Source organism: Lytechinus variegatus, chromosome 2 (assembly GCF_018143015.1).
Source record: "Lytechinus variegatus isolate NC3 chromosome 2, Lvar_3.0, whole genome shotgun sequence".
In the NCBI taxonomy this organism is placed as follows: Eukaryota; Metazoa; Echinodermata; class Echinoidea; order Temnopleuroida; family Toxopneustidae; genus Lytechinus; species Lytechinus variegatus.
The window spans coordinates 65,319,657-65,347,161 of NC_054741.1; the positions used below are offsets into that span (position 1 = coordinate 65,319,657).

At 35.9% G+C, this 27,505-nt stretch overlaps 1 protein-coding gene across 1 annotated transcript; it reads left to right on the forward strand.

Moving 5' to 3' along the window:
* Positions 1–27,505, forward strand: LOC121409592 (carboxypeptidase B-like). Its single transcript, XM_041601503.1, has 10 exons — positions 1–109; positions 6,226–6,307; positions 7,822–8,022; positions 11,720–11,818; positions 12,204–12,311; positions 14,463–14,558; positions 18,360–18,450; positions 20,402–20,613; positions 24,036–24,120; positions 26,809–27,505. Exons 1-10 carry the CDS (start codon positions 45–47, stop codon positions 26,994–26,996), a joined length of 1,227 nt encoding a protein of 408 aa, XP_041457437.1. The 5' UTR covers positions 1–44; the 3' UTR covers positions 26,997–27,505.

Genomic DNA, 27,505 nt, shown 5'->3' on the forward strand with positions numbered 1-27,505 from the left:
TTTGTCTGTTCGTCACCATCGACGTCAAGACTACATTCATCACGATGAAGTTGCTAATTATCTCTTTACTTGTCGCTCTAGCCGTAGCCGAGAAGGTTCGATATGACGGGTACGTCTCTTTTCATTATCATCCAAATACGCTAGGAAAACTTTCGAATAATTTCATAGCTCTAGGCCTTACTTATTCTTGAACAATCGATGGGCAATAGTGCATTTTAAGTCTAATTTGAACAGTATTCATTCATTTAATTGACAACGTTCGAAAGGATTGATTAAAATCACCAATGCGTAGATGATTGTTTTCGACCGACAAAGTGGCCAAAATCAGCCAATAGTTGGTTATTATCTAACGGGACTTTATTGAACAGTTTTATTCGTCTGTCACATATTCACCAATAAACGATTAATTTGGCTTTAACCATTCCTTTTGAATATATTGATAGCCGTTCTTTTTACTTGTCAATTTATCCGAATCAAAATGATCTTCGTTTTGTAGTGAAAGCCTTTTTTTCTGCTCTCTTATTTTTGCTATTCAAATTTCTCTGTCCCAAAATGACCTTCATTTTGTAGTGAAACTTGTTTTTGCTTGTCAAATTCACATCAGCGCACAGGGCCCTGGTGAAGTGTTGTGTAAAACGCCGTTTTCAGTTCATTCCTAAAACTAGTTTACTGGAAACTAGTTTAGTTGAAACAAGTTTAACGTGTAGTGAGAACGGTCGAAGCGATCTTGGAAGCGATCTTCCAAACCGGTTCAGAAAACCACCTCGCGATGTAGCATCGCTAGCATGTAGAACTTTGTACAGCCTTTTTGCTTCGGGACCCGTATTCAGAACGTTGATTTGATTTATTGATTAATAAATCGAGTCATGTGGTCATGTAGTTAGAAAATTAGACTCGTAATCGTTAGGTTGAGAGTTAGAATCGCCACTCTCTGTAATTGTCTGCACTTTGATAAAAAAATATATACTCCATAGTATAAGGTCAGCCACTATGCCTGATTAACCGAGAGGTAAAATGTTCGCCGTTTACCAGCAAAACGAGAAAAAAAATCTGCAGACTTTCGACGGGAATTAACATAACAGAAACAAAAATCGTTACCATGGTCTAAAAATCGGGGTTTAACCTAGCCTCTTGTCGAGGCGGTGGCGACTGCTTCCCGAGCGAAGCGAGGGATATCCTAATTCGCAAAGCGAATTAATGGCTCGCTGCGCTCGCCAGGCCTAATTATCCCTCGCTTCGCTAGGGAAGCAGCCTCGACAAGAGGCTAGGTTTAACCGTGTTTGTGTAACATTTTTAGCCTCCAATGATTCTATTTAAGACTAAGACCATGGTTTATGCCAGAGTTCGGATCACGAGACCAGTCCAGAGGTCAGTTAAAGATTGCGTTTAGCGGAATATTAAAAAAAAATGTAAAACGAAATTGTGACCCTGTATGTGCGGTTCAGAGTGGGATCTATCTGTCTTAAAAGTTTGAGGGGAAAAGGGAAACATAAAAAAGAAAGAAAAAAAAATAAAATAATGAAAAACTGTAAGGTTCCCATTTCATGCAGATTTGTTATAATTGCAAATGCACAGTTTCCGTAATAAATTTACGATAAGCCAATCATAATGAAGGATTTTGCTAGCGTTTGGTTGATGTAAATTTATTATTCTAACAAGTTTTTTTTAATAAGACCCAAGGATTGAGACAGTTCTTGAAAAATGTTTGTCTACTCTCCACCGACGACGCTTGATCACGTTGAAAAACCGATTTTCAATTTTTCTGTGTGTGGAAACGCCAAAATTCTCGAAAAGTAAGAGAGGTTGAATGGGGGTGCAACTGATGACGTCAAGCTGATCCCTCTCTGCTGACGATGGGATCTCGGTGTATACCATTTCAGGACTCTTATCGGAAGTCAGTACCTCGCTTATTGTTTGCGCGAAAATTAATCTTACACGCAATCACATTTAGGTAAATGTAGCAAGTCAGGTAAATTGCATATTGATATCAATCTTCAAAATATTCAACATTGTTTGATTCATTTTCATAATTCGGGGAATGTTTTTATTCTTTCTTGTGCACTCCTACTCTCGTCTAGTTATTTAACTCCAGTGACTCAGCTTATCTGAAGTTCGATTTCTTTACAAAAAAAATCTGGACACGATTAATATGCCAGAGTACACCAGTCACGATCAGAGACAGGTAGTGGAATCGCTATTCACGACAGCTCTTGAAATGTGACCCGTGTACTTACATGTGAAGTCTACTTTACTTATCCAACGATCCTTGTAGGAGTATGCCTGTTCATCGGTCCAATTAAGGGAAAACTGTAGGCTTCACACTATCAGTTTCAATAAGTAGCATTTTGCAATTAGTTGCATGTGGCAAGATATAAAATCAATTACTCAAAGTCGTACACAAAAGCAATACCCTTCCTGTGATTATCAAGCCGATTCTTAAAGGAATTTACAGAAGGTGCTGAAACCACATTTTCTGGTAAACTGTTCCAAGAACTAATAACTCGATTTGAAAAGAATAACTTCCTCACATCAAGCCTTGCATACTGCTTCTAAAGTTTCTGGGAATGGCCGTTAGTCCTCCTTTCCTTTACTACGTACAAGTAGATCTATGCTAGTGTCATAGATACCATGCATTAACAATTTTATAAAAATCTACCATATCTTCTATTCTACGACTATATAGAAGAGATGGTAGTTTCAAGTGTTGTAGTCACTCTGAACAGGACAAGTTCCTCAGTCCGATCAGTCGAGGGATTAGCTTGGTACTAAGCTCCTCGCTTCACACTCTCTAGCCGTTTCTGATCACCTTTTCTAAAAGATGACCAAACTAAATGGCCATATTCTAATAATGGTCTAATTAGACCGCTATACATAAGATCCACAGTCTGTACCTTCATCCAAATTAAAAAAAGTCCTCATTAAACCCAGTATAATTTATTTGATTAATCATACATCAGCTAGATAGTACAACCAAGTCCCTCTCTACTCGACTTTCACTAAGAAGTACAGAGTCCCGGGGGGGGGGGGGGGCAGTCAAATGTATTACTGTACACACGCCTGGCCAAAATATTTCCTAACACCCCCTAAACGAGTTTTTCTAAATGTGCAAAATAACCTCTTAAACAAGTTTTTCGCGAGCTTCATTAACACATTTTGGCCCCAAAAAAGTTGTCGCCAGAATATGACCCCTAAACAAGTGTTGCCTTCTTGCTAACAAATATATTTGAATAAATTATAGACAAAACTATATTCAAGGGTATTGCATGCCCCCCAGTGCAGTTAGGGTTAAAATACCACAAGCAGGAAGAAGAACCTGAACACTTCATAAACGAGGAGGAAAGCCTCGGGGAAAAAGCTTGGGGAAAAAACATACCCACGTTTGGCTAGTCTTAGAAAAAATAGCTTTGGAAAAAAATACCCTAAATACGTTTGACCCCGCGATTGACCATTGGCCAGTCTTTCAAAACCAACCTTAATTTTGAAAATCGGTGTTTTTGATACCCTTAACGAGTGCACGCGCGGCCCACATCCAAAACTGAAAAAACGCCCCTTTAAACGAGTTTTTTTGGGGGGACATGCGTGTGTACAGCAATATATTTGACTGCCCCCCCGGGTACAGAGTCATCTTCTTTACCCATGTGATATTCAAATGCAGAATGCATACGACAAACTTTCAGAACAGCACACTTGTCTGGGTGGAAGCAAAGTTGCCATTTCTCAGCCCTTCTAGCAGTGATAGGTCATTCTGAAGTTGCCGACAAGACCCAGGTAGATCCGAGTGGGCATAAAGCTTTGTATCATCCGCAAAAATCTTGATATTTGATTGCTCTGTAATGGGAAGATCATTAATGTATGCCAAGAACAGACAGGGACCGAGCACACTACCCTGAGGAATACAACGATATGCTTGAGACTTCACACCAGTTCGACTCCTATCAAGTCAGAGGTCGATCTTCTAAAGCCCTTTTCACAATTATTGGTCAGCGACCATTTTGTGACCTTTTGGTCGTAAGACAGGCCGCAACGGGCATCACAAACGCAACAGCTGTCGTACGACAAACCTTTGCACGAGTCATTCGAATTTTGAGATATACATGTATGTATCTCTATGCCTTTGGTTCACATGCGAGTGTTGCACGAGTCATTGCCAGTGGCTTCACACCAGTGTAATTAGTTGTACGTCACTGATTGCCTAGTCGTGAGGTCGCAATAGTCGATGTGAGGCAACGCGGTCGATTGTACGATTGAATGAAACAGGTGCGAGCTTTGGCGTAACTACGAGGGGGGGGGGGGCATGGGGGGCACGTGCCCCCTTCCCCTCTATGGTTGTAGGAAAGAAGAAATTAATGTTCATTATAATGTTATATGTCATAATTATGTTATGCTATATTACATAAACACTTTTTAATAACTTTATGAAACATAATTTGCTCGGGGCCTATGTCTTCATTGTTCCTGGTGCTCGCATTCTCTGTTTAACGATATACAATCCTGATATACTAAAACCTCCTGTTTCCAAGTCAATATACACCAAATATATTTCCTCGCACTTCGAGATCTTATTTGTTTTATGTATAATAGCATGCTTCTTTTTCATGACGACTTAAAGTGATTTTTAAGGTCTTGATATAAAACATTTCATGTCCGTGCTTACGTTCGCATCAGTGGATTGGTGAGATATGTCTGCTCTCCATGAATTCCTAAAATCAGACCTTAAAATGTTCCTATTCTGTTCTGAATATAAAAAAGCGCGAGCTGAAAACTTTTTCATCTGGTTAGTGAAATACGTACGGTCTTAGTGAATTCCTACGAAAAATCCTTAGAATGCCCTTCTTCGGGTCTGAATTTCCTAATTTTTTAGCTCGCACTTCGCACTCGCAATATTTGATAGAGAGATGCGTATTATAATCATGATTACTATGACTACAAAAAGTGCGTCATGTGTTCACATGTAATTCTAACAAAATCTGCAAGCGATTGGCACTCGAATAAGATGGCTATGGTGAGATATGTATACTTTTAATGAATTCCTTAAAAATAGAGTCCTTAAAATCTTTCTTTTTGGGGTCGATATATACAAAATTTTCAGCTCGCGCTTCGCGCTCACATTGTAAAGCGAGACAGGGACGTATCTTGATTACAAAATTTTTTCCCCTTTTTAGGTCTGAATATCAAAAATTTTCAGCTCGCGCTTCGCGCTCGCATCATTTAATCAGTGACATATCCGTTTAATAGCACTGTCCTTAAAATACCTTTATTAGGTCAGTATACCTGGCAACTGAGCGCGCTTCGCGCGCTCACTACGTGAATCAAAATTTTGGTGGTGCCCCCCCCATGCCGTGACCCACGGTAGGCCACTGTATGCGAGTATTCATGCTAGTGGTGTAAGATATAAAACCTCAATTGATCGTTAAATCAAGAGGCAGCAGGATAAAGATGCAAAGAAGAGAATTACAGAAGGATCTTGAGTTTTGAAGCTCATAACTCTCCTATACTGCACTACCGTATGGAACGGTTGCATACATGCACATGCAGTCGGAGGTAAGTACTGAATAGTTGTCTGTCGTGTTGCGATTGGTCGTGCAATAGTCTATAAATGTAGGCCTGTTATTAATGCACAGAGTCGCAAGACTGACCTGCACTGTACATAGGTCGCTAGCGAACACGTGCAAGTATCACTAATACTAATTAGCCCTCAAGCCGATTAAACGCGACTACTTAGTTTTGCCAACAGTTTCTTGCAACGTTGAACAACACTCACGCGACTGGTTTTACGATCTAATGCTAGTGAGTCCATCGAATTTGATCACGTCGTATGGATATTAGACATGTTCAAATTTTAGATGCGACCAGCCACGACCACCTCGGGTTCGTGCAATCGCCTACAACGACCGCGAGTGATCGCAAGACACCAAGCCATCGATCGTGCAGCACCAGGGAAACTGATCACGAATCAACGTGAAAGGGGCTTTTAACAAGTTCTCACAACTATAAAGAGATCGGTTTTAAACTTCTCTCATTCTCTTTCAGTCTAAGTATTTGATTGGGCATGTCATCGAAGATGAGATGAATTCTGCGTTAACATGTTTGATGTTCATATACATCCATGGTAATCGGCTAATGTACATTCCATTTGAAATTTTGAACAATTATCCTTTAAGTTTATATGACTATGCTTCGATATAAAGCAAATGACTTGGTATTCTTTTCATTTTATTCTCTCAGATATCAAACTCTCCGTATCGAGCCGAAAGGAGCTATCCAGAATGATTACATCCATCACTTAGCCGAGACTTTGGACGAAAAGGTGATTCTTGTGATGATTATTAAGGGGCTGCCACACCTAACCGTTTTAGCTAGCGTATGTCGACATAGGCCTAGTATGCTATGGAAAGACGCTTTCTATATCCCATTTTCTTGACATTAAAATATGTCTTTTCATAGATAAAGGCACCATCTTAAAGGATCTTTGAAGAAATGGGCTTAGTGATATTATACATGTTAGGCCTACAAATACTTATGCAACAATGTAATACCACTACCAGTTTCATAAGAGTTTTAGCCAATATAAGGACATGAATCACAAAGGGGAGGGTTGGTCGGGGGGGGGGGGGGATCTCGCCTTTAACAGCTTTTTTTAAATCCTTTATATGATTCCCTATGTGTGTATGCGTTGTAACATAGGGGTGTGACTTAATGATGACTGGTGTTGGGAAGGATGTGTGGGGTGTATGTGTAAGGGTGAGCGTGTGAGTGCGCAGCATCGTTATACAGAAATTATCACGGTAATTCAAACCAATCAATTTATAATTATGTATCTGAGTATACATTACCCTATAATGATGTTATTTTCTGTTTTATGCATTCATACTGCAGATATCTTGTATATTTTTAACTTAGAATTTGATTATGATTCGTAATTATTTGTACAAACCTACCCACATGTATTATCACCTGGTAAGAATTATGTGTTACTCTTGTATTAAGATTGAGTGCCTTTTACTTTGTATATTTGTTCATGGCACGGCCCAATGCAAACCAGACTCCGTATCTGTTTGGGTATTTTACCGTGTGATAACAAAATTGGTCTATCTAATCTACCTCCATGATCTATCTATTTATCTCTCTCTATCTATACGTCATAAAAAGTTTAAGACATTTTTTACAGACTTGACTATGATAAAAATATGTACATTTATCGTCTTAATGAATCTCGAATAAGATATTTTAGTTACAGGTGGTATTGGCCCAAGGTTTGCAATGTAAATAAAGGCAATGTTCTCGATACAAGTTTAAGAGAGGGCAACAAGTTATATTATAATATTCATGATGATGGTAATATATATTTTTAGGGGAAGGGAATGGTATTTCCTCGCACTTCGAGTTATTATTATTGTCTTAATTCACGGTTCTTGCGGCAAATTACTTAAATTCGTTGTGTTAGTGACTAGGGGTATCAACGTACGGTGTTAGTGACTAGGGGTATCAACGTACGGTGTTAGTGACTAGGGGTATCAACGTACGGTGTTTGTTTTGTTACGATTGTAGGTCCTCCGTCCATCGGCTGAACAATGATTTTTTTATTCAGTGTCTGATAAACAATATTCTATATATCATGCAGATAGATCAAAGGAAATTTGGTCACTTTATTGATCAAAAAAGTTCTTTCTTTTTGAATTTCGTCTTTTGAATGTCATTTTCCTAATTTTCCTAATGAGACTGTATATCCGATTTTACGTCAATTTCGTTAAAATAGCGTTATTTGTTTTCTTGAAAATATCAGAATGATGACCCATAACATCTTTATTCTTTGATATTTAGTACGATTTCTGGACTCACACCCGAAATGGTTTCACTGATGTGATGATGGCACCCAATCTTGTGGGAGGTTTCAAGTATCTCCTGGAGTCACGTGACATTGACTACCATGTCATGATTGAGGACGTCCAAAAGCTCATCGATAACCAGGATGGTATCCTACCTTCAGCTGGTTTTTACGAGACCTATCACTCATACGACGAGGTAGGCAGATGTCACATGGTGGCAAATCATCCACTTCATGGTGGATTTTAAAGAAAGGATGCAGTAAACATCATTTCTACCGCTTATTTTCTCACATTTCCCACATTGCGGGCGCAGTACCAGGCCTGTCATATCTCCATGGCTTTACTAACAACGCACTCGCGATTTGGACTATGTCATTGAGCAGTGGCGTAGACAGGTCCTTAGACCTGGGGGGGATGATCCCGAGCTGGGTCATACTTTATATATATGATATATATATATATATATATATATATATATATTTATATATACATATATATATATATATGTAATTAATATATAAATATAAAGAATGAAGGAGATAACGTACTCGATATAAACAAAATATCATGGGCCAAAGCAGACGAGTTAAAGATAACAAAATAACACGATCTGCCTCATGGATTATCTCGTGTGTCTTTTAATCACTTTGCTTTCAGCAATAAACAGGGCATCCAGTAATAAACAAACTTCCTTGCACATTTTTCATGGCAGTAATCTTTTGTTTGATTAATGACAATGAGTAAAGATGATCATAAGAGAAATGTCATTTGTCGGATGTCTAGTTATCATCTTGGTCATGACAGTCCTGCTAAACATGATCTGGAATAACTAGTATTCCTTATTTTACTAGTATAGTAGTATACTCTTTTAAAAGTAGCGATATTGTTAATGATCAAACGAATGAATCAACAACTAAAGGAATAAACAAATAAACAGCCAAATAACTAAAAAAATATCAATTACAATTATAGTAATAGGGGTAAAATAAAAAAGCTCAACATTATATTTCTTATCCACGTGCAGATATGCGGACACTAAAATGATAAGCACACTCTGTTTAAAATTACCATGATTACAAAGGCTTGATTGAATTAAGTATGGAAATGAAATAAACCTCACCGGGTTGTCGGAAGTAAACTGTATAGATAGTAACTTGTTATAATTTCGATTCATTTCTTATTATGTACCTTGTTATGATGATTATGATAAAAACATAGGTAAGGAAATGTAACAGTTTATAACCTTCAAACCTAGAAGACTGCGCACGTACAGAAATCACTGGTATAAGTAATTCCAAAATACATTGCGCCTCGACTTACTTCTTCTTGAAATTGGAAGACGTTTATTTTCACCCAATATAGTTATGCAAAACAGTCCTTAACAGTAAAGGATTTTTTTCATTCCAAAATCATTCATTTACTAATTCGCTCCTTAGAGACTGAAAATTTTCACCTTTCCTTTGCAAAGTAGGGGTTGAGGACATGGCCAGCAGGGAAAAGGGTCAGTGTATGTGTATAGGTAATTTCTTATTAATTCGTTTGAACAGTGTTAATGTGTTATGAAAGCAATTGCTCTGAAAGGGAGTGATTAAGCGACACTTTCTTAAATCTGTAATGAAATATTTTGAACTTATCTCCTTTGCAAATACATAATTATTATAAAGAAATGTACTTGGTTAAACTCTGAATAACGATCCTTAAATGTATATGACGACGCAAGACAGTTGTTATTACTTAAAACTTGCAAGTTGTAAATGCATATAAGATGATTGACTCTGAACAAAAGTCCAACTTTGATCATGTTTGTCATAGCTGTACGTTATGATTATTACTGCTATTATTATTGATTGATTTTAACTAGCATTCATTGCTTTATTACTGTATAGTTTTGCTTCTTCCCCCACAGAAACCTGGGGGGATGATTGTACACACCATCCCCCCACCTAAAATTCTGGGGATGCATCCCCCCATCCCCCCCCCCCCCCCGCTATCTACGCCCCTGTCATTGAGTTCATGAAGTTAACATAATACTTTTGTTTTTCTTGAGAAAAAATATGTGTTAGAATACTGAAAAAATACTTCAATTTGTATGACTGATTTTGAAAGAGAAGAGCGCGCCTCTTCCATGTATTCGCCGACTTTTATCTAACATGCCTACTGCGTGATTTTTTTGATGGCGATGAATATTTTGTCCTATACACAGCGTATCATTAAAAAAGTTTACACTTTGAAAAAGTCCTGGGAATTAAAAAATATACATAATTCTTTCAAGTTTACTCTTGAGTTTGGGTTTCATCTATCAAATGAAAATAAAACTGTTGACAGAATGTTACACTTGTGTGAGCACTATACATTTTGCAAAGCTCGCAGAAATTTTCAGTGTGTTAAGGAAAGAAAGCGAGAACAAACTGAATGTTTCATACATTTCTACATTTCTTTTGCGTTGTTAGCAAATTAAAATAAAACGGAGACATTTTCTAACAATTTTGCCACCCAAATTCACATTTTAACTAGGTAAGCACAACCTTTGCCATTTTTGTGTCAGCTGGATCTGAGGACATAACTGAATGTAAACAAAATTTATTTCAGACATCTCCATCGTTCTTTCACTATTTTTGGTCATTTAAAACGGCACATTTCATATACTCGTTTCTCCACTTTTCCCAAGCTTGATAATGATTAACAAAACGAAAATCAAGCCTAAGCCATTTCATGTGAATCATAGCTCCATATAAAGCAGATATCATCACGATGGCCTAGATGTTTCGGGAGGCGAGGGACGCAATGGCGCTCTATGAAGTGTTTGGGCAAGAAAACAAGTTAATTTGTACAGATAAAAGGTGTCTTCAAATCAATCTTCCCCGCTCAATTCCGTGTGTTTTTCATGATTAATTTCTACTTTTATTCGTATAACCATTTTCAATTTATGCGCAAATCATCTTCCACGAACTTTTTAAAAGTAAGTGGTGCTCACATTAAGCGGAAATTATTTTCGACATCTATATTGTCATTTTGCTTAAAGAGATCTGTACCAATGTTGAAATGGGAAAAATGCTTCAAGATATTACAAATATACAATTCTAGGATTATTTCTTATTCTTTTCGTACGCACTGCACATCTTACTGACAAAGAGGTCCTGTCACATTTTAAATCATTTCAATTCTGCCAGAAAAATATCGGTTTTTCATACCTCCATCGATACTTACGGGCGTTTGATGAAAATAAAATTTGACACTTGTTTTGCATGCATTTAAAGGTCAAGTCCACCTCAGAAAAATGTTGATTTGAATCAATAGAAAAAAAAATCAGACAAGCACAATGCTGAAAATTTCATAAAAATCGGATGTAAAATAAGAAAGTTATGGCATTTTAAAGTTTCGCTTATTTTCAACAAAATAGTTATATGAACGAGCCAGTTACATCCAAATGAGAGAGTCTATGATGTCACTTACTCACTGTTTCTTTTGTTTTTTTATTGTTTGAATTATACAATATTGCAATTTTTACGAATTTGACGATTAGGACCTCCTTGCCTGAAGCACAAAATGTTAAAATAATGGAATTCCACGTGTTCAGGGAAGAATGAAACTTCATTTCACATGACAATCACGAGAAAATAAAAATATTTCATATTTCATATAATAAAATACAAAAGATATAGTGAGTGAGTGATGTCATGAACTCTCTCATGTGGATGTAACTGGCTCGTTCATATAACTATTTTGTTGAAAATAAGCGAAACATTAAAATGCCATAACTTTCTTATTTTACATCCGATTTTGATGAAATTTTCAGTGTTATGCTTGTTGAATTTTTCTCTTTTTATTCAAATCAAATTTTTGTTGGGGTGGACTTGTCCTTTAAATAAATCTCTCTCTATTCTGAATGTCAGATCCAAACTTGGGTAACAGATATGGCTAACCAGTACAGCATCGCAGAGGAGATGAATTTCGCTACATCTTATCTTGGTAAACCAATCAACGGTCTGAAGGTAATTATTTGCATTGCTTCACAATAACCGTAGAATCCTCATACTCAACCTCTGCTGTCTATCACTGGAAATACCCAAAAACATTTTTTTTACCTTCACCGAAATTTGTTTATATTATTGATTCATACTGCACCTTGTTGCAGCACATTTTGGTAATTTACCAAAATGTGCCGTAACACACCCCACAAGGATAAAATTCTACTAATTTGGTACTTTACTTCCGATGAATACACACACACACACCCTCACATATATATATATGTGTATGTGTGTGTTTATATATATATATATTATATATATATATTATATATATACTTTATAATACTTAGATACATATATATATATGTATATATTTGTATATATTCATAATTTGTATCTTTTTCAGATTAGCAAGAGCACGGGTGGGAGCACAAAGAGGATAGTCTATTTTCAAGGAGGTATCCATGCCCGTGAGTGGATCTCACCAGCAACTGTAATGTACATGACATATCAGGTTGGTATCCGGTTGGTATACCGTTATTAGGGGACTCCATCTTCAATTATGGGGAAGTGATAAATTGATTCATTTCAATGTTAAGTGAAATATACATCCCACAAAAAGGGATACCCGTTTTCAGAGATAGACTTCACAATCATTAAACATGTTTTTACTATGAATTTGATACTTTTGGTAAGAATAGAATCTCATCTTTAATTTGAGACCAACAGCTCACTAATCAATCACGCATGGCAGATTACAGACAATAAATACGGAGGCCTATCAGAAACGATTTGCGCAGAAACTCAATGTGTTATCCCACCCTCATTTCAGGGAACAGTGAGAGAAATTTAGCCAAAAAATGCAAAATAAATGCCAATGAGCCAATCGTGGAATAAGCACGGCTGTCGTATAACAAGTCAATCTTGTCAATTTTTTCAGCGCAACCAGAACATTGTGACATTAAAACTGTTTGCCACATATTAGGTATCAAAATGTAGAGAAATAATTGAATTGTGTGATAATGTAAATCAAATATCACAATTAATTTTCCTTATAAGAAAAACGATGTGGAATCCTAGTTTCCTCTTTTCTGGGACGCGCTGTATAAAACTAAAATGTTGATTTTTTTTTTTAGAGGATGCGAGCGAAGCACGAGCGTCTTGTACCGAGCACACTGTTAAAAAAAACCCGAATTTTCAGAAAAAAATAAAATAATTTTTCTTATTAATTTTGCAGAAAGCAAAATTCATAAAACAGGAATTTTCTGCAATTTAACAGAACAGTTCTGTTTAAAAAGTGGAAAATGTGTAAAGTTCCATACACCAAATACCAATTTCCTGTGTTAGTTTACATGATATAATGTAAGATTAAGATCTCGAGACTCTGCTGCAGGAACTTAGTAAGGATAAATTTTCTAACAGTGCATAACAATGACAATAAAATAAAGCACTATTCTGCATTATGTATTATGAATAGGTGGATGACATTGTAAAGCATGATTACCTTGTTCACAGGTTAAAGTACTGCACATACTTATGTTTCATATCATGAATAAACCAAGCAGGCTATGGATTAGTCCCTAATGTACATCTTCCCCTTTATTGTACCCCGATCAAACATCCTGTCGATAAAAGACACAAAAATAAAAATATTCCTCAAGGTTTGATGAAAATCCATCAAAGATAAAGGAGTTATAGATGTCAAATTCTTGTTTTTTGACGTCATAATTAAGGGATGGCTTCTCCACTATGTCATGTGACATAAATTCCCACAAATATAATTTTCTCAATAATTGGAAATTAGTTTTATTCGTGCGAGGATATACACGTATCATCCGAAAAAAATCGTTTCATACAGAAAAAAAAAACTACTCGGAAATATACTCGATGTTTGAACGAGCACCCCCTCTTAAGAAAGACTGACATTCATTTATTTTGTAGACATAAAACATCGAAGAAAATTCATGATTTTCATCCAACGTAAATTGCAGGGTTTTTCTTTTTGTTTCGCATGCATAGTAGAGCGGCGTCGTCAACACTGAAATCTTAACCAAGGTTAAGTTTTTGAAATGTCATCATTACTTAGAAAGCATATGGACCAATTTGATGAAACTTGAACGTAAGGGTAATCAAGTATTACTAAACATCTTACTCTTACCGATGCTTCTTAAAAAAATGATCTTCTTTATAATTGAGGTACATGATAATGTCTTTAGATAAATTCTTAATATCCAGTATGTCTTTGTTTGTATTACTATGAACACTGTATTTAAAGCCATGTTTTACTTTAACTAATTGTATTTATCTATAATGCCATTTGAGGGTCTCTTTCGAAAATAATATTCAGAATAGTGATCACAATAATGTTCACAATGAAGAAAACCTAACTACAAAATGATTCATTTAGTTTGTATTTTTTCGGGACTTAGAGGGTAATTTTTACGAGTATATTTCTATTTTGCCCATTTGAATTTGCTGATATTTTGAGTTTTTAATTGAATTTCGAGATAATTGTTTCACCACTGGAGAGCCTACCATATATTGTTGAACATTTAGAATATTGAAATAATCCTTAAAATTACCATTCTTGCGGTAAACTGACCTGATATCAATGATGAGATGTAAATCTGTTCGTATTTATAATAATTATTATGTAACTCTGCAGCTGTTGGAAAATAATGGTGAAGGCTTCCTCGACGAGTTCGATTTTTACATCATTCCCTCACTCAACGTAGATGGATACCAGTACTCGTGGACAAATGTAAGCACTGAACTAACTATTGCAAGTACTTTGTAAAGGTTGCTTGGTTGTAAAGTAACCTCACCTCTCCCATAGATATAGACAGAGGCGTCGATCCGGGGGGGGGGGCAGGGGGGCAATCGCCCCACCAATGAAAATATTGGGTTGGGGGCTAACATATCGTTTGCCCCCCCCCAATAATTCTGCATGTGGAAAAATAAAGTAAGATTGTAATGTTACACAGAAATCAGCAAGCGAGATTGTAATACACAACTCGTATTTCATTTAAAATCGTGCTCAAAATGTCCGCTTTTCAGATTGGAATTTAACAATTTTCAGCTCGCACTTCGCGCTCGCATCATTTCTGTAGCAATAACTCATACTTTTCATGATTAAATATGTGAATAGAATGTCCCGCTTTCAGTTCTAAACTTCAAAAGAATTCCCGCTTCTATTTGCAATAATCTTTTTTTTTATATATATATCTTGTTCTATATTAAAATCGTCCATTAAACTGTCATTTTTTTCAGAACGTAATATCAAAATTTTCAGCACGCGCTTAGCGCTCGCAGCTATTGTTCTTTTAGATACCCATCTTAATCACTGGTACAAAAAATGCTTAGAATATCGAGCTTTCAAGTCAGAATATATACAAATTTCAGCTCGCATTATCTGTGTAGTGAGATATGTATCCTCCTCAATAGTTACTACAAACAGTCCTAAACAGGTACATTTTTCCTGTTTTCAAGTCAGTATAGCATAAAATTTCAGCTCGCGCTTCGCGCTCGCATTAAGTTTTGGGTGAGATATGTGCTTATGTATGGAATTCACATTCATTTATACCTTCACATTTTATTGTAAACAGGAGCGGATCAAGCTTTCACCAATAGGGAGAGGGGGGGGGGGGGCGAAAAAAAATGTTCAACTACATTTTCCCTGATCGGCTGCTCAAGTTGATTTATGTAGTTTCTTTAAAGAGGTAGTCCTTGAACAGTCACTTGATAGCTATATTCTGATAAAACAACATAAATTTATCATAGTCTCCTAAGCATTTTTTTTTAAAGTGTGAGCGCGAAGTGCGAGCTTAAATTTTTGGAAATTATATAGGCCTATAATTATTGCGAGTGCGCAACGCGAGCAGAAAGATTTAATATAGGTTCTGGCCTGATGGAAAAGACGTATTTCACCAATCAAATAATGAGAGCGCGAAGCGCGAGCTAAATTTTTTGTGAACATTTCTGCCTTAAAAAATGGACGTGCGAAGCAATTTTTGTAATCATGAAAAGGACATGTATATAACTAAATAATGCGAGTGCGAAGCGCGAGCGGAAAAATTAGATTTAACCGGACACTTTATTCATGTTTAGTAAAGCATGAAAAGGATGGGTAATTGGGTATCTTCCTTCATTAATAATGCGAGCGAGTAGCGCGAGCAGAATTTTTTTCATTATTCTGAATGAAAAACCAATTGCATATCTCAATAAATATGCATGCTTGTTTTCGATTTACCTCCTAAAAATCTGTGCATTCTAAATAACTTTTCATCATGAAAATCAATTATACGAGCGTGAAGCGCAAGCTGAAAATATTTGATATTCCGATTTGAAAAAGGATTAATCAAAGCACTATTTCAAGCACTGTGTAGGAAATTTTTTTAAATGGATATGAACCGTACGTAAACTATTCGAGCGCGAAGCGCGAGCTGATATTTTTATAATCATTATTTTGACCAAGAAAAGGGGCAATCTAAGGTTATTTAGTCATCATATGAAAATGATGAATGTATATCTTCCTCTTCCTTTCGATATTCTTTTTTAAAAAAGGCACAATTTGATTATGAAGAATTCATGAAAAAAAAATCTTATTCATTAATTTCATAACCCTAAATGAGAGCGCGAAATTTGATAGATTAATAATAATAATGTTTTAATTACCTAGGGTAGCCACTTCAGGTAGTAAACTGCTCTTCCAGCGGGCCCTGCATAACAATATTTTAGTATTACCCTTCTCCAATCTAAATTATGAGCGCCTATAGCAAGAAGGCAGAAGGTCCCATTTTTAAAAGTCTTTGGTATGACTCGGCTAGGGATCGAACCCACGACCTCCCGTTCATGAAGCAGACGCTCTACCACTGAGCCACCATGTCCATTTTGTTTATATTAAGGCCTGAAAACGGGACATTTTAAGCACTTTTGTAATTTTGAACAGAATACATGGATTAATATATTTTTAACAATCCAAGCGCAAATCGCGAGCCGAAGTTGTTTTATTAAATGTCAGGAAATGGGATTTTAAGGAATTAGGTTATAGAATTACAATAGAGTATACATTACCCATCAAAACGCGAGGGCGCAGCGCTAGCTGACTGGTTTTGACAATTAAACATGAAAGGGATATTTTGAGAACTTTATGAAACACACGAAGAGAAAAGAGTTTGCAAATCAAATAATGGGAGCACGCAGAGCGGGCTGAAAGTGTTGATACTTTAGACAATAAAACGGACATTTACAGAGCACTTTTTGAAAATCAATTTGTTAATCAAACAAAACTCTGAAAGCTCGATGTCCGAACTGAAATATGTTTGTATATTGACTTCAGTACTTGATATCTCAAGCCCCATATCAGCCTATTTTATGTATATCATTGAAGTCGTGGGGAGAGGGATCCTACGGGGGCGCGCGCACCCTTAGCCCCCCCCCCCCGATCCGCGCCTTTATATTGACATGAAAGACGTCTTCCATTATATTTCATTCACTTGTCTTCATCCTTTTCCCCCTCCCTCTCTCTCTCTTTCCCTTCTCTTATTTTTCTTCTATCTTTCCTTCTTTCTTTTTTTGCTCCTTCAAAAATAGTGGGGACATTTTATGTTGTGTCCCCCCTTTCCAAAAGGTGGGGGCGCGCGTCCCTGGGATTTCCGTCTAAGATAATTGCTACAGTTGTAAATCTGCATGAAACTATCTTCAGTAGCTAATATGTAAGTAGTTAAGGACTCAATCGGTTGCTATTATTCAGTATTGCTCTACGTGTCACATTGTATTATTGATAACATTCAGCACGTATTCACCAAATTCTCGATTTTAGGTCTTCGTTATCTCTCAAAAACCTCATGCTAAAATACAATTTTTTTTAATTTTATAAATTACAAAAAGATGATATTAATATCACATTGTTACCTGGGCTCGGTGTAAAAATGGCAGAGGTAAAAATGGCAGAAATAAAAATGGCAGAGGTAAAAATGGCACCTTCGCCATTTTTACCTCTGCCATTTTCACCTTCGCCATTTTTACCTCTGCCATTTTCACCTTCGCCATTTTTACCTCTGCCATTTTTACCTCTGCCATTTTTACCTTTGCCATTTTTACCTCTGCCATTTTTACCTCTGCCATTTATACCTCTGCCATTTTTACCTCTGCCATTTTTACCTTTGCCATTTTCACCTTTGCCATTTTTACCTCTGCCATTTTTACTTCTGGCATTTTCACCTTTGCCATTTTTACCTCTGCCATTTTTACCTTTGCCTTTTTTACCTCTGCCATTTTTACCTCTGCCATTTATACATCTGCCATTATTACCTCTGCCATTTTTACTACTGCCATTTATACCTCTGCCATTATTACCTCTGCCATTTTTACCCGGCACCGTTACCTGAACGGCGATTGTATCGTATACGTACGGTCATAATGCTGAAAAAATCAAATAATTTCTCCATCTTAAAAATAATATAAAGATATTAGTCACCTTACTTCGCTGTATTTAGCTATTTACTTGATATCCCACATGACTGTCCCTGGTCTAAACTTACTTTTCTCCCTGTATGTGCAGGACCGAATGTGGAGGAAAACACGGAGTACTTATGAGGGAAATGCATGTGATGGTGTCGACCCGAATCGCAATTACATGTATGAGTGGGGAGGTAAAGTATTCTGGGCTATTTGCGATGTATTGAGGAGGGGGGGGGGGGGCATGATGGCCCCCCCCTCCTGATCTCAGCCGCCGTTCGCGCAATCGCTTCAAAATTTGGCACGCACATCTGAAATCTGAAAACGATTCTTTTTTCCATATGTCATCTTTTTAATCTTATATAAAAGGTTTCCACAAAGAAAAATTGCAAGTGATTTTTGTTTATGTATTTCTTTGTGTTTTGAATTTCTTATGCATTTCTTTTTTTTCATCTTTTTTTCATTGTTTTTTTTTCAATGGAAATTTTTACAGACCAATGAACAACTTAATTAAACCCTAAATTCATTAGAAAGACTAATTGTAAGGAAAAATAATCACCCTTCTATGAATCATCTCCCAGAGACTTTGTACACAAAGTATAAAAATGAGCCATTTTCGGCATGACATCGTCTCGTAAAAAGCTAATGACACAGATCTAGCCTTTATCTCAAACTTTGTGTGTTATCTTCTCTGAACTTTGTAAAAGCCAATAAATACATTTTTTAAAATCCCATTCTGGTTGAGATTCGTATCCTCTTCATGAATTCCCACAAAAAAAGTAATTGAAATCTCCCACTTTCAGGTCAGTACATGACATATTTTAGCTCGCCCTTTGTATTCGCAAAGTTAAGTTAGAATACAGGCCCTTATCACGATTGCAAAAAGTTAGGCCCGTTTTAGGTCTAAATTACAAAAGAACAAAAAAAAATCGAGAAATAACAAAGTTCTGGTTATTTGAAATAAGGTTTGCGTTACAATAAATTCATGAAGTGAAAAGGTTTTACAGAATAGTTTTTAAACTTACTCGACACCCCGTTCTGTAGAGGAGTAGCCATACAAAAAGTTATTAACTGTGCGATAGCTTCGGTGGGAAACCGGCGAAAACACGTATATTTCAGGAAATTATGGAAATACAAACATTGATTCGAAGAAACATAACTTTGTTATTTCTGGACCATTTTCTGCGGTTTAGCTATCACATCAAAGGGCAGATACTGAACTTTTTAGGCATGTAATTTTCTTTTTGAAATTTTTATACCCCCAGCTAAATGACTTTTTGCTATCCTTCAAATTGCTTTTACTCATTACTCATTCGTGGATGAAAAATCTCATATGTCATCTAAGAGAAGACATTCTAAGATTTACAGTGATAGGTCATCTGTCTGTTGTATTTCTGATTAAGTTATGTTAAATCATCGCTACAACTCGGTTTCGTTTTTTTGTGGGACGCACTCTATAGCTATTAAAATTCGAGTACCCCGGTACAGATCTATCGATTTCTTGACTATCAAATTTATTATTTAAGGGGAAGTTCACCTTGACAATAGATTTATTGTTATTATTGGAAAAAAAATATTAGTGAAGGTTTGAGGAAGATCCATCAGAGATTTAAAAGTTATTATGATTTTAAGTTTTTTTCATTTGTGCCGTCACATGCAAGCAGCTTCACATGTATCGTGAATTAAAAAGAAATCAATGAAATTTCATTTACTCAAAAAATTAGAAATGGTTTATTTTGTAACTTTAGTATAGCAACACAAAAATTTTAAGTCATCATGAACATTTATAAAATCATAGAAATTTATGCGTTCTACAGTACACATAATGTGAGGCAGATGCTCGTATATAACGTCACCAAAAAATGTAATAGCTTTCGTAATCTTTAATGGATTTTTCTTAAACCTTCCCCAATATAATTTATTTTTCGGCTATTTTACAAGAAACTTTTTGTGAGGGTGAACTTCGTGTACGTGTATTTCTTAACTCGTGCTGTTGTAATACGTATATTCATTATTATCATTATCTTGTTATTCATTTAATCTTTGTGCTAGGGTATAGACTTGGCCTTTAATTTCACGCATATTTATGTATTTTTTTAATTTTGTTGACTGATGTAGAATTAAATTGGTTTGTATTTTGTGCAGGGAGCGGATCATCTAGTTTGTCGTGCTCTGACATATATCGTGGTCCAGCAGCCCATTCTGAACCTGAAGTCTCTGGAACTACTAGTTTTCTAGAGACTCTCAAAGACCAGGGTAGGAAATTTGCGTGCTTTATTGACTTCCACTCCTACTCCCAGCTTTGGCTCTCTCCATATTCTTACATGGAAAGGGATGCTGAAAACCATGCTACACAGGTAAACGGAATCTTCTGCTATTTCCATAATGTTCTCAATATTTACTTGCTGAAATACATGTAGGGTTGGACGTCCTCTCTACGAAGCTAGTTTTTAAAAGGAGTAAAAAAAACTTATTTTAAAATGAAATAATTATGACTTGCATTGCATGCTATATAGAGATTGCATTTAGACCAACGGTACCGACTCCAAGTAAGTTATATTTCAAAAGTTATGACATCCACGATTCCATGAAATTATTCCGAGTTGGTACAGAAGGAAATGAAAAGAAATGTTATTTTTTCAGGGGCGGATCCAGCCTTTGCTTTTAGGGGTAGGAGAGAAAAACAGTTTAGTCCATATTTTTCCCCAATCGGCCGCTGAAAGTTTTGTTTTATTTTTTTTGAGGGGTAGTCGTCTCGTCCTATAACTAAGAACTGAGGTTTTCAGTACAGTTTAGCTCTAGATATTCTTACAAATATTATAACTCATAGGGCCGAAAGGGCCGCAATAAATGCAAACAATGAGCCCGAATTCCTTTTAAAAAAAATCTTTCTTGTATTTTGATCATAAAATATTGAACATACAGAACAGGCTTTTTCTCCTTTTTTCTACTTTTCTTTATTGATTGACAAGATGCGTAGTCCTATCAAACAAAAAAAGAAACGAAGCGCGAGCTTAAATTTTTGGTATATTGACATGAAAAGGGACGGGAGTGCATGAAGTGACCCATAAATGATAGGATAGACTACACTGTTAAAAACCCGTGATTTTACCGAAAAAGGAAGATTTTGCAGAAAGCAATAACAGAATCATTCTGTAAATTCATAAAAGAAGAATTTTTCTGCAATCTAACAGAACAGATCTGTTTAAAAAGGGGAAAAGGGTGTTTCATTTAAGGAAATTTGTAAGATTCCATACACCAAATACCAATTTCCTGTCAGACTACGCAATCTGGTAAGATACAGGTGTTCTCGAGACTCTGCTGCAGGAACTTCTTTAATTTTAAGGATAAATTTTGCTAACAGTGTACATATCTCACAAATGCGAGCGCAAAGCTGAAAGTTTGTGATATTTCGACCTGAAAAAGGACATTTTGTAACAATGGGTAATCTGAGCGCAAAGCGCGAGTTAAAAATTCCTGTTATATTCCGACCTGAATATAAAGACAGTATATGACAATACAAACGTGAAGCGAGATCCGACTTTTTAAGCATAAATACTGTAATGTAATCATTTTAAAAAGTGTATAAAATGTGGGTATTGTGAAAAGGATAGTAGATAAATGATGTTCTTTCGTAATTTAGACCAAAAACGGGCCTACTTTTTGAAATCGTGATAAAGGTATGTATTGTAACTTAACTTTTAAGCGAATGCAAAGGGCGAGCTGATTTTTAATGTAGTTATTGGCTTTTACAAAGTGCAGAGAAGCTTCTTTACAAAGTAAACGTAGATTTTTTTTATTGAATAATTATTGTCTGCAATCTTTTTCAATCTTTTCTGCGAGGTTTTTGAAAAGAAGCGGCGCACCTCGGTTTCAATGGCATTTTTACATTACACTTTTTTCTCACAAATTTGTGTTTAAATATTTTAAAGATCCTTAACCAAGAAGAGAATTTAAAAAAAACCTCACCAATACGAAAATCCCATTGTTTTCGTAATTCCAAGGAGGTTTAAATGAGATGGAGTAACAGCAAATAAAATCCCTTTGAACAAGCTTCGAAGCCGCCAGCAGAAAGTATGTCAGGCATGCACTTTGGTCAACGTCTCTTGCAATTGTGTAGACAAATGATTCCCGCGTCACTCCATAGCTATAGGTCATATATACAGGGAAATATGCTATTTTTCGCCGCATCTGGTCTGGTTATATGTGTAGTACATAATTTGGAGGCATGCGAAAATAAACTATGCAACATGTCCTGAAATATGACTCAAATTTCCTCGACTGGGCATGTGCGGGCACTCATCTGGCATATACAATAATGAATAGCAATATTCCATCAACCACATTTGAAATTTTCATTTGCCGCAAACGATCGGAAAAGTGTTAAAATCTGGATTCAGTAAAGGTCAAATTCTTACTTTTTCCACTAATTAAAGGTAAATTGATATAATCTGGGCAAATATCTCAGCGTAATAGTGCTTGGTTGTTGATGTCTTGTCATGCGTACAAATTTCTGTTTGTTTATTAATAAAAAGATGGGAAACTGATCCAAATGGATATTCGTAAAATTTCGTTTCGGATTTCTTCACTGAAACTGGCGGCTTCGAAGGCTGACATCAAAAAGGTCTTAACTGCCGTTCTTTCTTTTGTGCTTCTTTAGAAATTAACAGCTGCTTGAATAAATTTGTTACCTGTTGGAACTCCAGTCATAGAAACTTCTTGGTAATACCCCTTGATTTCGCCGCCCGATGTAGAAGGGGTCCTCAAGCTACGCACTTGATTTATCGTGCAAAGAAATAGCATTTCCTTCCTAAATCTCTAAATAATGTTCATGTTATCGGAGGAAAATATCAAATTAAAGTGAATACAGCTCTGAAATTCCAAACAGTTGCTGGTTTTCTCTGCATTTAGTGATTTATTGCCGCCTCTGTTAAAAAAAAATGAATAGGGATCGTTCATCACACTGCAATCACAGTTCCACAGACAAAGTGCACATTTCCCCCATTGTTTTGAAATTGAATTTTTGTTAAATTAGCATCGATAAAATGCCAAATGTTTTATATTATAAATGGACACTTTCGGACGATCTTCAATCGACAGGCCGAAATGCCCTTTTTCCAATACTTGAAAAAATATTGAGGACAGTCACCTCCTGGGGGCGTTTCATCAATATTTTCGTCCGACAAGTTGTCAGATCTGACAAATTTCCTGGATTCTGATTGGTTGAGAAGCACTGTTACTATAGTAACTGTCGGATAAAACAGAACTTGTCGGATAAAACGTCTGACAAGTCCTTTCATGAAACGCCCCCCCCTGACCCACACATGTATCGCAGCACATCTGTCACAACAGCATAAAAAACATCAAAAAACATCCTCTCAGTTCTGCATTTTTACATAAAAATTCCAATCGTTTGCTTTATTTGGAACATGCATAGACATAGATATATTGGACAAATACTTAGACTAGGGTATCAGACCATACTACAAAATTAATATTTAATGGGCCTTTTTCATATTCCTGTCTGGGACAATCAAGTCGGAGATAAGGGATAATACCAATGTATCACGCCAGTGGAAGGGCAGCATTCAATATTGGTTATCATTGGGGCCGGCATTGGGGTGGTATCAGCTGGCTAGGTTACGCGCGTGTTCGGGGTTACCTGTCGTGCATCAATAGAATGCTAGAAGGGCATTCATAATGATCGCAATCATGTTCATGATTTTTTTTCCTTCTACGGGATAAATGACATTACAATTTGTGATCTGTTTCTGTTCAGGTTGGTGCTGCAGAAGAAGCATGTGCAGCCCTACAAGCTGTACACGGGACACGGTATACCTTTGGAGCGTCAGCATCAACACTTTGTAAGTAAATTGTGACCTGCCTGTTCAAAGGGGAAGTTGAACCTGAGGAAAAATACTTTAAAAAAGAATATATAAGAAAAAGTAATTATAGAAATTTGGCAATGTTTGAAGAAAAGATTTGAAAAAAAATCATCGTCATATGCAAACAGTTTTATAGCGTGAATTAAAAAAAAAATGAATGGAATGCATTTTTTTAGAATTTGAAAGGGTTTTTATTGTAACTGTAGTATATCACCATACAAATCATTACACAGCCGCTTCTGAAAGAAAAAGAAATTAGTCATCAGGAACCAATATTTGTTACATAATAATGTTGGGCAGCTGCTGGTATTATGGCGTCACATGTAAAAATCAATAATTATAATAACTTTCTTAATCCTTAATAGATTTTCCTCAAAAAATTACAAGTAATAGTTTTATTATTTCTCATGGTATTTTACAACAAAACTTGAAAATTTGATCAAAATCGGATGCAAAATAAGAAAGATATGACATTGATTTTTTTTTTACAAATAGGTTCTCTGCACAATTCATTGGTGTGCAAATGAAAAAGTAGATAATGTCCTCACTCAGCATTTCTTTGTTTTTATGTTTTGAATTATAGAATATTCATTTTTTTGTCTCACCTGCATAGCAGAGTGAGACTACAGTGCGTATCAAAAAAAGTTTACACTTTGAAAAAATCCTGTAAAATTACACATTTCTAATATTCTGAAGATTTTTCCACATTTTAACATTAGTACAGATCCATTAAAGCAAATGACGATATAACTGTCGAAAAATATTTCCGCTTGAGTGAGCACCACTTACTTTTGAAAAGTTAGTGAAAATTGATTTGCGCAGAGCTTTGAAATAATTATGCGAATAAAAGTAAAACTTAAACATGAAGAAAAAGTGGAATTCAGCTACTGAAATTGATTTAAAGATATCTTTTCGCCTTTTTTACTTGTTTCCTTGCCCACAAACACTTCAAAGTGTGCATTGCGCCACTCCCCCACACACCGAGGCCATCGTGACGATATTTGCTTTACACTGAGCTGTGATTTACATGGAATGGCTTAGGCTTTATTTCATTTTGTTAATCAGTATCTAGCTTGGAAAATGTGTGGAGAAACAAGTATTAAATGAAAAATGAAACGTAAACCACTTTAAATGATAAAAACTTCGTGAAAAAATGCTGGAGATGTCTGATATAAACTTTTGTTCAGATTCAGTTATGTCTTCAGATCCAGCTTGCACAAAAATGGTAAAGGTTGTGCTTACTAAGTGTTGAAATTTCAATTTGGGTGGCAAAATTGTTACAGAATGCTTGAATGAGTCCGTTTTATTTCAATTGACTAAAAGTGCAAGGGAAATGTATGAGAAATGTTTCGCAGGGCAAGTTTGATTTCGCCCTTCCCCTTGACACAGCGTGAAAATGAGCATTTCTTCGCAAACAGATTTCTGCGAGCTTTACAAAAATGGACAGCGCTCACTCAAGTGTAACATTCTGACAAAACTTTTACTTTCATTGGATAGATAAGACCCAAACCCAAAATTATATCTGAAAAATTTACCCACATGTCGTATATTTTTTCATTCCCAGGGCTTTTTCAAAGTGTAAACTTTTTTTGATACGCACCGTATGGGCGCCGCTTTTCCGACTGCGGCGGCGTCAACACCAAGGTTAAGATTAGGAAGTGACAGTATAACTTAGATAGTATATGAACCTAGTTCATGAAACTTGGCCATAAGCTTATCAAGTAATATTAAACACACTGCCTGAGTTTTGGGTCACATGACCAAGGTCAACGGTTATTTAGGGTCAATGAACTTAGACCAAGTTGGGGAATCAACATCAAAATCTTAACCTACGATTAAGATTTTGTAATGTCATAACTTAAAAAAATAAATGAACCTAGTTCATGAAACTTTGACATAAGATTAATCAAGTATTATTGTCAATGAATGTAGTATTGTATCATTATATGAATGATATTTCTTGTGAATAATTATTTTATAGTAGTTTTCAAAGTCAGCACTGCTTCTATATTGAATTGCGTGATGCAGGTGAGACTGCTAGAGGCGCTCCACTTGTAACAGTTTTGACAAAGACCCTGTCAGTTGAATCATAAAATGTTTAAAACAGTGGTATTTCCATATTCATTGATAAATAAAACTTTCTTTCACATGACAATTAGGAGAAAATTAAAATATTTAATATTCAACATAATAAAATACAAAAGAAATAGTGGGTGATGTCATTAGTCTCTCCATTTACGTGCTGACGAGGATGTGCACTTTACTGTTATTGGAAATTAAGCTAAAGTTACATCCTAATTTTCACATCCTATTTTGATGAAATTGTTAGTGTTATGCTTGTTTGAATTTTCTCTTTTTACTACTCAAATCAACATTTTTGTTTGGGGTGGACTTGTCTTTTAACCTCGAGAAAATGAATGTTACTTGCACTCAGAAATGGGAGCAATTTGTAAGCTAAAAATAGCCGTAGGTTGTGTCTGTATCATTGTTGGAGCCTTTTTATTTAGGATAAACATGATAAATGAGCAGTTTCACTGAAACCGGAAAGCAACTTTTTGCTGGTTTTTTTGCGGGGGGGGGGGGGGTGACCACATGCCTTCGACTTTGCGTTTGATGATTACTTTTTTTCAAATTGATTTTCTTTTTTCTTTTTTTTTTGTATTTTAGATGCTGCAGATGGGTGCAGTGTTGACTGGGGTTATGCAAAGCTGGGGGCTACTTATTCTTACGTCGTTGAATTGAGGGATAAAGGGAGATATGGTTTCCTGCTCCCCGAGAATCAGATCCTACCGACTGGAGAGGAGACTTATGCAGGAATCAAGGCCCTCCTAAACAGCATAAAGAATAACTCTTAATCCGTTGACTACTGGATTCTGTATAGCCCATAGAGTTTGTACAGAACCACCTAGTTCCAGTAGGTAATGGGTTAATCAGAATCCAACCCCTACTTCTGGATGTTGCATTTCTTAATACAGAATTAAGAATTGTCAATAGTTTTAAATTTCGAAAAATATAATTTAGTTCTTTGTTCGTTCAATACTAGTAATTTAACTATAATTATCACCATTGAATTTTCCACTAAGAGAATTATAACCAGACGTGACATCCATATCTTCAGTATCACGTTAAATATATCATTATTACTGATTTAAGTGCATCATATATATATATATATATATATATATATATATATATGATTAATATATATATATATATATATATATAATATGTCTCTATATTATTATCAATTTCACGACCGATCAAGTAAATCCCTCTAAAGTTAAAAACAACAAGAAAGAGGGAGTCTATCGCATTCGATGAACGATTCAAGAAATGTAATAAAAACAGCCTCTGCAACACTTGA

Excerpts from the sequence above, each read along its gene's own strand:
- LOC121409592 (XM_041601503.1), top strand. The coding sequence starts at position 45 with ATGAAGTTGCTAATTATCTCTTTACTTGTCGCTCTAGCCGTAGCCGAG. Across the intron at positions 20,614-24,035 it reads CTGAAAACCATGCTACACAG|GTTGGTGCTGCAGAAGAAGC; the intron begins GTAAACGGAATC and ends GTTTCTGTTCAG. Across the intron at positions 24,121-26,808 it reads AGCGTCAGCATCAACACTTT|ATGCTGCAGATGGGTGCAGT; the intron begins GTAAGTAAATTG and ends TTTGTATTTTAG.